Consider the following 14,861-nt stretch of genomic DNA (forward strand, 5'->3'; position numbering starts at 1 on the left):
AAAGTTCTTTAAGTTAGATGTTAATTTTAAATTGAATAATTTTGTAGACACAATTTTTTTTTATAGACAGACGAAATCACAAAAACCATTGAAAACTTACACAAATAAGTAGATGAGTTGGGGTTCGAACTCAGATCACGACGTTCAACTAGTAATTTTGGTATTTTATCAATTAAGTTAGGACTTGTGATAAAAAATGCAATTTTTATATAAAGAGGAAAAATAAAACTTGTTAATTTTATAGAGACAAAAAAACATATTTTATCCTTTTTTTGTTAAAAAAAATATATTTTGCCCTTTAAAAAAGCACCATAATTTTTTTTATTGTTGTTGTTATTATTATTAAATTATGAACAAAATTTATGTGCATTTTCTTGAATGTTTTTTGAAAGATTCTTAATTAAAAGTGCATTTCTTATAATTATTAATTAACGAACTTTGAAGAAAAAAATCATCAATTTTAAAAAAAATCATTTGTTAGTTTAGTTAAGAATCATACTAAAATCACGTTAGAAAATACACAAAGTTTTTTTCCATATATTTTAGGAGTGTAACACCAAATCTGTGGCTTCCCTGAAGAAAAAAAAAAGTTCTAGCTAACTGGTGTCACATAGACAATGACTAAGATATTTATAAATAGAAATTTTATCTTATAAATATATAAATTTTGACTTTTAATCAAATACTCCATAATTATATAACTTTTATACTCCCTCCGTTCCTTTATAATTGTCACTTTTGCATAAAATTTTTGTTTCTAAATAACTGTCGTTTTCAAAGTTCAAAGTATCATTAAATGTGGCTTTACTTATATTACCCCTATATATTTATTGCAAAGAGAGAAATGTATGAAATGGAGTATTAAATGATTAAGGTTATTATAGGAAAAAGATAAATTGTTGTATCAAAAGTAGTAAAAGTATTTGTTGTCTTGGTTTGTGTAAAAAGTCAAAATGTGACAATTAAAAAGGAACAGAGGGAGAGGGAGTAAAAAGTTACTTGTTTTGATTGATTAATCAATATACTGTGGCACTGTTTGGTATTCACCAAAAGAAATTTGTGACAGGCCATGTCATGCTTAAACATGCATACGATGGTGAATGTGGAAGTGCATTATTGGTGATAATCAATAGGACAAGGGCTGGCCAACAACCCACGTGGCCTGTCCCAATAATACACACAGTTATGCTTGTTTTGTAGACCAAAGAAAAATCGAGTTGGCCTTTTTCTTCAATTAATCTAAAGGATTAGAAATTAATCGGAGTTCAAACCTTAATCTTGAGGGTCTTGTTAACCGGTGCTCCTGGGGCATCGGTTAAGGAAGCAAATATAATAATATTTACCTTGAAAGCTGTGTAATCTGTGAAGCCCCGATACTTCAAAATGGATGACGTATCGTATCCCCTGCGTATCCTGCACCGATACCTGCCCGATACTTCCCGATACGTATCCAGAGAGTATCCAAATATTAAATTTTATTTTTTAAAAAATTAATTATCCGATACTTCCCGATACATCCCGATACGCATGGATACTTGTGTTTTTTATATTATTTTGATTTCTGTTTTTTTATAAAAAAAATAAGAATAAAATCATTATATTACTATAATAAATATACATTTCATTTATCTTTCTTTGGTGCCAGTACGACCCACACCACACCACACAAACAATTGCATCTTCCCCTTTCTAAAAAGTTAGGGTTTCAACTTTTTCTTCCAAAGTGGTCGCCGTCCACTTTGGCCACCGTTGAACTGCTCGGCCATTTTCTTGTCAAGGAAAGAAGATGGATATAAGAAAGGACAATCAAGAATGTGGGATATTAGTAGAGATGCGCATGAACCGCTTGATGATGTTGGAATTAAGTTACAGAGTTGTCTTTGGATGAACCGGATTTGGAAGCTGATTTGTATCTTGATGATGGGAATGGAGGAGAGGAGATGTAAAAGTTAGTTACATGTTAGTGTTAACTCTTAGCACCGATGGGTTCTTTTTTGGATATAGTGCTTCTTTTTTGGATCGATATAGTATAGCACTAACAATGTTCCTTTTGGATATAGTGTAGCATTGATGTATAACACTAATGATGCTCTTTTTGGTATATATTGCATATGTAATTGACTAATGACCACTCTCTTAATCGTCAATATTATTTATATTTATGTTAATGTGCTACGAGCCTGGTTTCTTGTGTTTGTTAATATATTTGCATATTAAAAAAATGGTTATAATTATATTGTACATTTAATTATATAAATTTTTTTACTAACGTATCCCAGCCGTATCGTATCTTGATTTTTGAAATTTTTCCGTATCGGCGTATCGGTGCAGTATCGTATCCGTATCGTATCTCGTATCTGGGCTTCACAGTGTGTAATCAATGCATTAAAAGATTAAAAAGTGTCTTTTTTGACTTTGACTTTCTTATTTTGGCTTCCTTAACCAGTGCCCGGGGCACTCGTTAACATTTTCCATATGTATAGGAAAATGTTAATCACTGTCTCCGAAGTACTAGTTAAGGAATTATAAAAGGATTTTTTTTTAAATAATTGTGTTTTTTACTTTTTGAAACTTGAAAAAGTGTTGCTTTTAATGTTAACTTAGTTTTTTCGTTCTACTTTTAACTGCTTAACTAGTGCCTCAGGAACATCGGTTAAACCCATATATATAATATGTGATATTTCTATCAACTGAACGAGTTATTGATAATGTAAAGAATTCAACTTGTTGAAATTTTTAATAAACGAATGGATCAGTTAAAGTTAACCACATTTTTTTGATTTTAACTTAGCAGCCATGTCATTTGCATATTCCACGAATACCAACTATCGCACTATACAATTAAAAAAAAAATAAACTATCGCACTATAAAACATTTCCGTTAATTTTTGAATGATCCTCTCAAGAAAAATATATTGATGATGGATAATAAATCAAGCCTAAATTATGTATCAATATTTTTTTAAGAAAATGTATTATACATTTCATTATAAGTGAAACTCAGTTGGTGTAGCTACTAGGTACAATATTTACAGGGGCTGGGGTTCGAACCCAGATTCCCCACTTCTCCACACTTTAAAAAGTGTGTGATCTACCCACTGGACTATTTAACCAAAAAAAAATAAAAAATAATATAAGAGTATTAATACAAGGTGCTACATCAAAATAAGCAATGAATCCAGTTCACAATGTGGTTACTCATGCTAAAGCATGAGCGATATCATGTGTTTGTCTCTTATTAAATTCAACCCGATAGTTTGTAAATTGAGAGGCAAAAGTATTTTTGCAAGTTGTTATAACATGACCAAATTCCATAGCATCGACCCGGTTCTTGTGAACAATGTTTGTTGTAGTTTTTGAATCAAGCATGAAATCAACATTATCAAATTGCATATCGCTAACCCATTGAAAAGTATGTAAGCAAGTTTAGTGCTTCACCCACATCCACGGTGCACAAAGGATTGAAACACATAGTTTTAGCCAAAACAAAAGCACCTTCCTCATCTCGTAAGAACACACCAATTCATGTTTTGTTTAACTCACTAGAAAAAGGGGATATGCATTGCATTTGCGGTGACCACGTTATGGGCGTTGCCAACAAACTTGAGCTAACTCGATTGTTGTCGCGCGAAGGTTCTGACATGTTGACCCATAAGTGGAAGGCTACTCTCTAACAGTTGTTGTGTGCTACGAATTCGGAATCAAGTTGGCGTGAGTTTCGTTCCAACGAGCACATGTTGTAGCACTAGCTGGCGTCCAATCCTCCATCAAATGATATGCTCTCTACCACTTGCGTAGAGTTCTGTCAGGTCTTACCTAGTGGTGGAGCCACACTAGGGCTCGGGCGGGGCCCAAGCAAAAAATAATACTTTTTTATAGGAAAAATACTAAAAAAAAGTTATTTACTTTTAAATAAAATTACCATGTGGTCAACCCTTTTCTTCATTTCAATAGACGTTATTATCGCACTTTCAAGTCATTCAAAATGTCATAGATAATTATTTTGAATTTTGAAGGTATGTAATTTTTTTATGGCCAACTTTATGTTTATTAAAACATGAATTATGTGTGTGTAATTTATTTTAGTGGCCCACCCAAACTTTTTTTTTTCTAACTTCGCCATTGGTCTTGCCATGATTCGAAGTTGTGGTGTTTCTAAATGTTCCAAAAAGGGCTGCCATACAATGTGCAAATTCCGACGTGAGTTGATGTAACAACAAAAAGATGGTTTAAGATGAGGTATTAGTTTCGATAGCAGCCTTACTAATAAAATTAGAGATATTGGTATTATTTAAAATGTCTTGCTAACAAGTGTTTCAAGGGCATTGTTTAAGGAATCCACACAAAAAATGTCTTAAAAATATAAATCAAACACATGCAAACGTCATAACTACACAATTTTCAATATTAAAATTACTACTTTTGAATAATTAAACAATGTCTTAAGAACATTGTTTAGCATTTTTCTTATTTGAAGACAAATGATGTTTTTAAAACAAAATTAGAAGCGAAGTTCTATCGGTGTGGTACATTAACAATCCAACAATATTGACATTCCCTTAAAAAAGAAAAAACAATATTGATATTCAAATGGACCACTAACATCATCTTCAAAAGTTTGTAAAAAAAAAAAAACATCATCTTCAAAAGTATTATCATAATGGGAAAAGAAAAATAAAAGTGGAAGTTTAAATATGGGCTAAAACACCTTTTTGACATGCAACAAAAAAAAAATGTAACACAAAAACACTTTTTTTTGTCTTTATCTTTATTTTATGGTTTATATTGGTCCTTTATTAAAAACAAAATGCAGATAAGTCATTTAATTTGTTTAATTGGTAACACATTAATCATTTCTAACAACTACGTCATCGTCAACTTAGCTCAGTTAGTATGGACAATGCATAATATATGTAAGTTTTGGGGTTTGAACCCTAACCACCACACAAAAAAAAGAGACGGTGGACTAAAGAATTTTTGTTATTCAAGTTAACACATCTAATATCTTTAATAAAGAGGGAAGGTGAGTGGTTTTTTTTTTTTTACATCCGAGATGATAAATGTGTTTTAAGTGTGCCAATAGGAGAATGCTAACAATTTGACAAAATTATAACTTGTATTCTTAAGATAAAATAATTTCTTTTAATAGAATCCTTAAACACCGCCCTCGTTAGCGTGACCCTCAAATATAAAACATTTTAGATGACAACGTATGGTAAGAATGCTCTTCAAATTGATGAAACTCATTGTAATGTAGTCACGTTATTTAATATAAACGGATACAAAAAGGTACGTTCATGTTCGTTCATACTATTATCTGTCAAAGATTTTGAAAGCATGCAATTTTTAAAATTAACAAAGTTGGGAAAGAGAAAAATTGTTATTAATTCATGTGGAATTTGAACTGGGCCCGCTTGAAGATTTGAAGACGTGCAATTGAAAGCAATCAGTGGCCAAAAAATCACTTTGCCTCTCATAAATCAAAATTCATTCATAGAATAACAACAACAAATTCCTAATACTAGCTAGTAGGACTGATTTCCACGTTCAAGAAGGGTTTTAGTATGAGGATTCTTACCCCAAGCTCTCTCCCTCCACAACAACTCCACTTCATCAAATGTCAACCCTTTAGTTTCTGGAACCAAAAAAACCACAAACAAAAACGCTATAACGGCTATAATAGCAAGAAGCAAGAATGTAGGACCAGTCCCTGCAGCTTCTGCAATGGAAAGAAATGACTGAGCCACAATCAAATTTGAAATCCAATTCACAGTAGCTGACATGCCTCCACACATTCCTCGGTACTCCTGCGGATATACTTCAGAGTTTACTGCCCACGGCACAGGCCCCATCCCTGGCGAGAAAAATGCAATATATAGGGCCAAACCAACAACTGCAAGCCATCCATACAAATCATTTTGATTTGTAGTAGTGGTAGATGATTGGTTAAAAAATGAGACGGATAAGATTATTAGCGATGCTATTACTCCTCCTAAGCTATATAGGGCTAATTTTTTCCGTCCTGCATGGTCAATAAGGTAAATACCAAGAACTGTTCCGGCAGCATTCAAGCCAGCAACTATGAGAGAGAGTTGAAGAGCCAACTCATTAGAGTGAAAGCCAGCCATTTGGACAATTGTTGGACTGTAGTACATCACTGTGTTTATACCTGTAAATTGCTGAAAAGCCTGCACAACCATTAAATATGGGATCCTATAAGTAACTAACTCGGATACTTTTAAAAAGTTCAAAACTGAATACACCGATATGCTACCAGAATCTAAGCATGGCTGATCACGTATATATTGCATTCAGCAACTAGGAAATAATGTGAAACTGAACAAATAAGATGATGATCATCTCATGTCGCGACACAATTCTTGCAATGAGGCTGAAGATGTTGCTTCATCATAATCACTAGTTTCTATGGTTCTTTTTTTAAAAAATTATTATTAGTTAAGGACCTTTAAGGTCATAACATAGAATATGTGTACATTTACAAACATTGTTATCAGAAAAATTGCAAAAACTATCGTTCAGAAGTTAAAGATCACTAGTGTAATCAAAAGAGAGATCAGACTCTTACTCTTTAAATCTCTTAAAAATTCATTGAATCAAATGTGTAGAAAAAGGTTTATGCCGCCTAAGCCTAACTAATTTCAGTACAAGGAAAGTTATATTTTGCAACAATAGTATCTCTGAATTAACTTTTACCTGTAGTCCAGCTCCGGCAAGGAATGCAAGTCTGATCTCTTTTGATTTAAAAACATGCCCGTATCTGACATCAGCCCTTTTTTGGCGGTCTTGCTCTGACTGAGCTGTAAGTAAAGCAACTTCATCCTCTAACCGATCAAAGTCATATATCTTACCAAGCACAATAATGGCTTCATTTTCCCTATTCTGCGTATCAAGGAAAATCATTATATTAAAGAATTTATTTTTGAATGTAAGCATATAAAAATTATTTTACATTTATGTAGAGCCATCTGGGCGATTCAGGCAGGAAGAGCATGAGAAAAAACTGAATTACTGCTGGCACACCCGAAACTCCCAGCATCCATCGCCATGTCCCGGGGACCTGCTTGATTAAGAATAAATTGTTTTAAAACTGGAATATAACATTTCGAGCTTAAGTATTTCCCCTCATACAGAACTCTGCTTTTCCGTTTTTGTTCCTCTTTATATAAATTGGAACAAGTCAAAAAGAAACAATAATCATGTAAAGAAGAAAGAGTAACAAGGAAAAATCAAATCGACAAGGGAGAAATTGACTTTAGTACTTCTAATAAGAAGAGGGATTTAGTGTGCAGGAACCAATTAAATGGGATACAATGTCAAAGATATTTTAATGAAAATCGATGAAAGAGACATGCGTGGAAAATTAACCTGGGTAAAAGAAAGATTAACTAGATAAGAAATAAACTGTCCACCAGTTATCATAAGGACGTTTGTGGCTACAAGTCCTCCCCTTATTTCTGATGGTGACAATTCTGCAATATACACAGGAGCAGTAACTGAAGCTATACCCACACCCAAACCAACCAAAACACGGCCAAATATGAGAATATAAGGATCTGGTGCAGCAGCCATGACAATTGCTCCCAGAATAAAGATAAAATCTGCAATGATGGTTGCCTTCTTTCTTCCATAACGATCATTAATCCAACCACCTACTGCAGCTCCAACAATTGCACCAGCCACTGCCATGCTGACAATTGTTTCCTGAAAAATTAATTAATAATTAGAAGATATAGTGAGAAATACAAATTATCCTCCCAGAGTTTGGTTCAGAGCTGAAACTTGTGATTTCTATCAACTTCAACGCTCTTTGCCCATGTGAGGGAGGGAGCTCCCTTCCTAAATTCCATTTTAGGTTGTGTTGAATAGATAATTACTATGCATTCAATTTGAATGAACCGAGTGACGGACGGATACAGGATGGAAATGTTAACGGCAGCTAAAAATAATCTGAGGATATTTTAGAGTTTATGGTAAAAAGTAAAAGAAGATAGAAAAGATATAAATTACTAGTATAAAAATATTGAAGAAGGACATTTTTGTGAATGTGATACAAGTAGAGACAAATGACAGGCATTGAAGAGATTGCTAAGTATGTTTGTTTGTTTTGCAGAAAATATTGAAATATGATCTTAGCAAACATTTTGGAAAACAGTAAGCGAGGGGGGATAGCGCATCTAATTCCATTCCCAAATCAATTCATTTACATTCATTCAACAATGATTGTATTGTAGTAATTTGTAAGAGCAAGCAAGATATGTAATCTATCTACCTGAAGAAAATGACTGTATCTGACGGCCTGAAAGTCATCTTTAATATAGAGGAGAGCACCTGATATAACACCTGAACAAGAATCAAAGCTACAGAAGTGAGAATATATATAATATAATAATAGAAAGAAACGTACGTACGTACGTACGTACCAGTGTCGTAGCCAAAGAGCAATCCAGCAATGCTAGCTACAGAAGTGAGACCCAAAATGTAAGGATTCTTAAACACAGAGACTTTCCTTTCAGGGTGTATATCCAAATACCCAGAGCTTCCTGGTAATGGTATCGTCATTGTAAAAACAAAACAAAACAAAACAGAACAGAACTAAATGTGTTGTGTTGTGTTAAGTCCCAATGTCAGTCAAAGACAACGTGCTTATCGTTATCCGCATCACTATCAGCTGACTCAGCTCCAGATAACCGCATCGCCATCTCATTCCATTTATCAACCAACACTTTTGTCTATCATTCACACCACAATATTCATTCCAAAATAATTACTATTCTATATTAATATTAACTTAAAATATTCATCAATTTTATTCAATTTGTTTATATATATATATATATATATATATATATATATATATATATATATAATAAAATATATACTAATAATTTTATCAAATTATCCTTTTATTTATTTACAATTTCTTTCGTAACAACAACAACAACATTAATTAATTCAAACAATATTTTTTATATTAATGTGAAGGAATGTGAAACTTGGTTTTCTTCTCATTTTTCTAATTCTTGTGGTACATACAACATGATCAAGACATTCTAACTACTGTTTTTCTTGCTTGTCCATTTTTTAATCTCATTAAGACCAACTGCATACATTCAAATTTTCTGTCGACGTGGACCGAGGATAATATGCCTTACTATAGTATGGAATCATGACTCTAACAATTCACATCATAGTGCTTTTACACGTACCTTACTCAGTTATTGTCAACGTCACAGTGATACCTTTCCTATGGTTCCTTTCATGTTCCAATAAGTCAACAATAAAGAATACGATACCTTCCCACTAGTGAATTACAAAGTTGCTAGTAAAGTTTGGAATACTAAAATTTAGAGAATTTTGATTGAAAATGTCATGTGTAAGATTGACACTACTGTAAATATGAATAAATAAATTTTCTAGTTTTGATCTAAGTTTTCTATCTTATTATTGTTGACATTTACTCAGTTTTAGTAATCTAATTTGCATTGCTTCAAAATAATTTTACCAATATAACAACACATAAAGAAACAAAAGGCCAAATCCAGCATGTTCTTCCTCAGCATCCCCAATGCTCAAAACTACAAAAATTCCTTACAAATTTTCTCATGTACTTTGTGTTATTTTGATAGGACAGTAAAGAATTTAGCTATCTAGATTATTGATCAATGTCCGTCCCAAGAAGGTTTCGCGAGTCAGAGTTGTTGTTAATGTTGGTGCTGCCCCAAGCTCTCTCTTTCCATATTAGTTCAACCTCTTCAAAGGTCAATCCTTTAGTCTCCGGAACATAAAGAAGCACAAACAAAAAGGCAAGCACGGTTATGACAGCAAGAATCAAGAAAGTAGGACCAGTCCCTAAAGCTTCAGCAATGGAAAGAAATGTCTGAGACACAATGAGATTGGAAACCCAACACACAGTAGCTGACATACCACCACAAATTCCTCTATATTCTTTAGGATATATCTCTGAGTTCATTGCCCAAGGCACTGGTCCCATCCCGGGGGAGAAAAAAGCAATATACAATATCAAACCCAAAACTGCAAGCCATCCAGTAGTATTTGATGCTGATGCTGCTGCTGCTGAGGATTGATTTGAGAATGCCACAGACAAGAGAACCAAAGATGTAAACACTCCTCCTAAGCTACAAAGAGCTAATATCTTCCTCCCTGCATGATCAATGAGGTAAATACCAAGAACAGTTCCGACAGCATTCATTGCTGCAACGAAGAGTGAGATTTGAAGAGCCAACTCATTAGATTGAAATCCAGCCATTTGAACAATGGTTGGACTGTAGTACATCACTGTGTTAATGCCAGTAAACTGTTGGAACACCATCAATCCTGCTCCAACCATGAATGCTAGTCTGATTTCTTTAGATTTAAAAACATCTCCAAATTTGACATTCATATTTTTCTGTCTGTCTTGTTCTGCCTCAGCTGTTAGAAAATCAACTTCGTCTTCAAGACGAGCCAAGTCATAGATGTTGGAAATGACATCAACAGCTTCATTCTTTCTATTCTTCATAAAAAGCCATCTAGGTGATTCAGGGAGGAAAAGCATGAGAATGAATTGAACAAGTGCAGGGACAGCTGAAACACCCAACATCCAACGCCAAGTACCAGGGACACGCGTAAAGGCGAGGTTAACTATGTAGGAAAGGAGTTGTCCACTGGTGATCATGAGGGAATTAGTACTGACTAATGAACCTCTGATTTCGGAAGGTGATGCTTCGGCAATGTAGACGGGAGCGGTGACAGAGGCAATGCCGACACCTAAACCAACAAGAAGGCGTCCGATTATGAGAATGTAAGGATCAGGTGCGGCAGCCATACCAATTGCTCCAATAATGAAGATGACATCTGCGATCAGAGTTGCCTTCTTTCGTCCGTAAGCATCATTAATCCAACCACCTGTTGCTGCTCCAACTATTGCACCAGCTATTGCCATGCTGACTATTGTTTCCTGCAGAATGTTACTTTCTCTAACCGATTCAAAATCATCTTTTATGTATAGAAGAGCTCCTGATATCACACCTGCATGCATGCATCCAAGTGCCAATTTTTATTTAATTATTTTCACATCAAACTATTGGTCTTCCAGTAGACCAGTACTGTGTCATTCACTGTTAATAATTATATATAACCACGTTAGTTAACATATGATACAACAAGACAACAAGATCTTAATTAGTAGTAGTATTTCAGTAGATGGATGGATCAAACATAGAACATGATGTCATGTATGAAGTTAATTTGTGCGAGTCTTGGAAATAAAATAGTAGGACCGTACCTGTGTCGTAGCCAAAAAGCAAGCCACCAATACCAGCGACAGCAGCGAGACCGAGAATATAAGGATTCTTAAAAAAAGACATTTTGCGTTCAGGGTACAAATCCAAATACCCTGAGCTACCTGGGGTAGATTGTACCATAGTAGTATTGGTCATCTCAATTTATATGATCTAAATAAATCGATAGTCGCAAATGCTAATTGCTAGCCACACCTATAAGATATGGCAAATTCTGATACTGAATGATGAGATTCAGATGAGAATGAGGAATGGGAAATTTAATTTTGAAGATCCTATTATTTTTCTTTCCTTTTCTGCTTACTAGTTAGGATTAGGATTAGGATTAATTTGGAAGATGGTTATTAGCATTAATAACGAACATCCAAAGTCGTTATTATTATTTTCCAAACGCGATAAAGAACAGAACAAGAATGCAATGCAAGAATTTGGGAATAAAAAGAAATTTGTATGAAAAAGTCACAAACAAACAATTAGAATATATCCTTAGAAACAGGAGGCACCGTCCGTCCGCGATCGAACTCGTTCTGCATATGCACTGCACTCAGACACAAGAAGAGACCAAGATACTACGATTTTATTGCCTGTCCCATCCGGACCAATACAAACGTCACACGTGCCTTCTTTTTCTATTTTTTTATTGTCTTTTCCAACAACATATCTCCTCGCGTAATCCAAATTTAAATCAAACACGTTTCATTTTGCTTGTAAGTAATGAGGATTTAAACGCAAGGAACTTTTTTTTTTCTTCCTCTTCTGAGAGGATTTAAACCCAAGGAGACAGGGAGTTTTGCGTTTCAATAATTTAAAAATGTTTGTCAAAAAATAAATAAATTAAAGGGTTAAATATGTTTTTGGTCCCTATAAATATATCAACTTTTCATTTTAGTCCCTCTAAAATTTTCCTTCAACTTTTAGTTCCTATAAAATTATCAATCACTACTTTTGGTCCCTATTTTTAAGTTAATTTTTGTATTTTTTTATGAAATTGTGCATAAATGTGTAGAATATTATAAAAATCTTCCAAAATAAAAAATAGAATTTTTTAACATAACATAAATTTAATATGAATTTTTAACCATAAAAAATATAAAAATTCATATTAAAATCATGTTTTGTTAAAAAATTCTAATTTTTTTGGGAGATATTATTATAATATTATGAATTTTTCTGCAAAATTTTATTCAAAAATATAAATTCTACATATGAGTTTACTTTAAAGGAGGGACCAAAAGTGAAGATTGAAAATTTTATAGGGACTAAAAGTTGAAGGAAAATTTTAAAGGGACTAAAACGAAAAGTTGATATATTTATAGGGACTAAAAACATATTTAGCCCAAAATTAAACGCAAGGAAACTTTTTTTTTTTTTTAAATAACGGAAGGATTAAGCTTTAGAATTTATTTTATTTTATTTTTGTGAACAGAAGCTTTAGAATTTATGTATGTATAACTTTTTCAAGCAAGCCAATATGCAGAAATATAGCAAGTATAGTATTTGTATTTGTTTTATACGCCTAAAGAGATTACATGAATTTTGGTAATTTACTCTTTCATCCTAAATTATAAACCGTTTTGGTAATTTCATATATAATATAAATTAAGGCTTAATGATGTCTTTAGTCCCTGCAAATAGGCGGCGTTTAAAAATTGGTCCCTGTAATCGCTAATCCTGGCATTTTACCCCTGCAATTGTTAATCATTTAAAATTTGGTCCTTTGACCAACTTAATCACTGCCACGTCACCAGATTGACAAAAATGGCATGGGAATTGACCAAAATACCCTTGGGCTAATTTTTTTTTTCCTTCAAAAAATTTTTTTTTTCAAAATTTTGAAAATTCTTTTTTAAATTAAAAAAATCTGAAAAAATAATTAAAAGTCAAAAAAAATTTCGAAAAAAAATTGTTAAAATTAAAACTGAAAAATTTTCGGGAAAAAATCGTAAAAAAAATTCGGGAAAAAACTGAATTTTTTTTTTTAAGGAAAAAAAAAACAAAAAAAATAAGCCAGGGGTAATTTCGTCATTTCCCATGTCATTTTTGCTAATCTGGTGACGTGGTAGTGATTAAGTTGGTCAAAGGACCAAATTTTAAATGATTAACAATTGCAGGGGTAAAATGCCAGGATTAGCGATTACAGGGACCAATTTTTAAACGCCGCCTATTTGCAGGGGCGAAACACACCATTAAGCCATAAATTAATGATATGCCTAAAGAGTTCCTGGTACATGGCGATGGATGCTTGGTCTTGCTGCCACACCTGCTGTTGTTCAGCTTATTCTCATGCCTTTTCTCCCTAAATCACCAAGATGGCTTTACATGAAGAATAAGAAATAAGAAACAAGAAGCAACTTGTGTGCTTTCGAAGATTTACCCGTCGCCTCGTTTGGAAGACGAGATTATTCAAATTTTAGAAGATACTTTGGAGAAAGAACACATGAGTGTGGTTAAAGTTAAATACAGCTATGTTTTCAAGTTTAAGGAAATCAGATTGGCATTCATTTGTGGTGCTGGACTTCAGGCTTTCCAGAAATTAATTTGCTGGTATTAGCATTGTCATGTATTATAGCCCTAAGATTATCCAGATGGCTGGATTCAAATCAAATGAAGCGGCTCTTTTTCTTTCCCTTATTGACCACTTGGGTAGGAAAAAGCTTGCTCTTGGTAGTTTATCTGGTGTGATTGGGTCCTGTACCTTGGACTGTTAACTCTGAGATTTATCCTCAAGAGTATAGAGGTATGTGTGGTGGAATGTGCAGTGTCATTATTATGTCTACCAGCTTCCTTTCTATTGTTGATGCTATTGGGCTTGGTCAGAGTTTCATGGTTCTGCTGGCTGTTTCTGTCATTGCTGTTGGTTTTGTGATATTCTGTATGCCAGAGACTAAAGGATTGACGTTTGAAGAAGTGGATCATTCACTATATATGTGAAGCTTCTTCTATGCTCACTGTGGTGAGCCAGAGGCGGAGAGCGGTCCGTCCATGCTCCAAGTCTTTAATATTTTTCTTGTAAGTCTTGGAACTTTGTGTTTAGTATACAGTTATAAATAAATTTGTTTATATACACCAAATATATTTATATGAAGAAACAACCTAACTTTGTGTTAAATAACTCTGAGATTTATCAATTTGTGTTTAGTAATAGTACAGTTATAAATAAATCTATTTATATAAAGAAACAACCTAAATTTACATTTTAACACAGTTCCTTTTCCTGCTTCATAGCAGCTAAACAAAAACAATACTGCTATTTGGTATGAACAAACCTCGTCATGAAATACGCCAAACAATATGCGTTATATTATTAAAGGGAGAAACTGTGTGTAATTCGGTCCTTGTCGGAAATCACACAAGGCATAAGTGATGCCAAACAATATGCGTTATATTATTAAAGGGAGAAACTGTGTGTAATTCGGTCCTTGTCGGAAATCACACAAGGCATAAGTGATATCTGATAAGAACCAATCATTTTCCGCAACAACGGGCATTTTCAAACAAAAAATGACAAAAGGTACATAAAAATGTCAGCATATAACCAAA

General features: G+C 33.5%; 2 protein-coding genes across 3 annotated transcripts; both read right to left on the bottom strand.

Annotated features, from left to right (window-relative positions):
- Positions 1-5,450: 5,450 nt before the first annotated feature.
- Positions 5,451-8,614, bottom strand: LOC146959474 (inositol transporter 1-like). Of its 2 annotated transcripts, none has more exons than XM_085741025.1 (6): positions 8,442-8,614; positions 8,291-8,361; positions 7,387-7,708; positions 6,971-7,078; positions 6,715-6,900; positions 5,451-6,188 (listed from the first exon to the last, which is right to left on the bottom strand). In XM_085741025.1, the coding sequence occupies exons 2-6, from the start codon at positions 8,326-8,328 to the stop codon at positions 5,526-5,528; spliced, it is 1,317 nt and encodes a 438-aa protein (XP_085597151.1). In that variant the 5' UTR covers positions 8,329-8,361; positions 8,442-8,614; the 3' UTR covers positions 5,451-5,525. The 2 variants fall into 2 exon arrangements, with proteins under 2 accessions (XP_085597151.1, XP_085597150.1); XM_085741024.1 differs by having other exon boundaries at positions 7,387-7,722.
- Positions 8,615-9,538: 924 nt separating this feature from the next.
- LOC146959475 (inositol transporter 1-like) lies at positions 9,539-11,873 on the bottom strand. The gene is made up of 2 exons (XM_085741391.1): positions 11,306-11,873; positions 9,539-11,049 (listed from the first exon to the last, which is right to left on the bottom strand). The coding sequence occupies exons 1-2, from the start codon at positions 11,457-11,459 to the stop codon at positions 9,674-9,676; spliced, it is 1,530 nt and encodes a 509-aa protein (XP_085597517.1). The 5' UTR covers positions 11,460-11,873; the 3' UTR covers positions 9,539-9,673.
- Positions 11,874-14,861: the final 2,988 nt, after the last annotated feature.

This window comes from Medicago sativa, chromosome 1 (genome assembly GCF_051527215.1).
Source record: "Medicago sativa cultivar Bolivia chromosome 1, Bolivia_mono, whole genome shotgun sequence".
Lineage (NCBI taxonomy): Eukaryota > Viridiplantae > Streptophyta > Magnoliopsida > Fabales > Fabaceae > Medicago > Medicago sativa.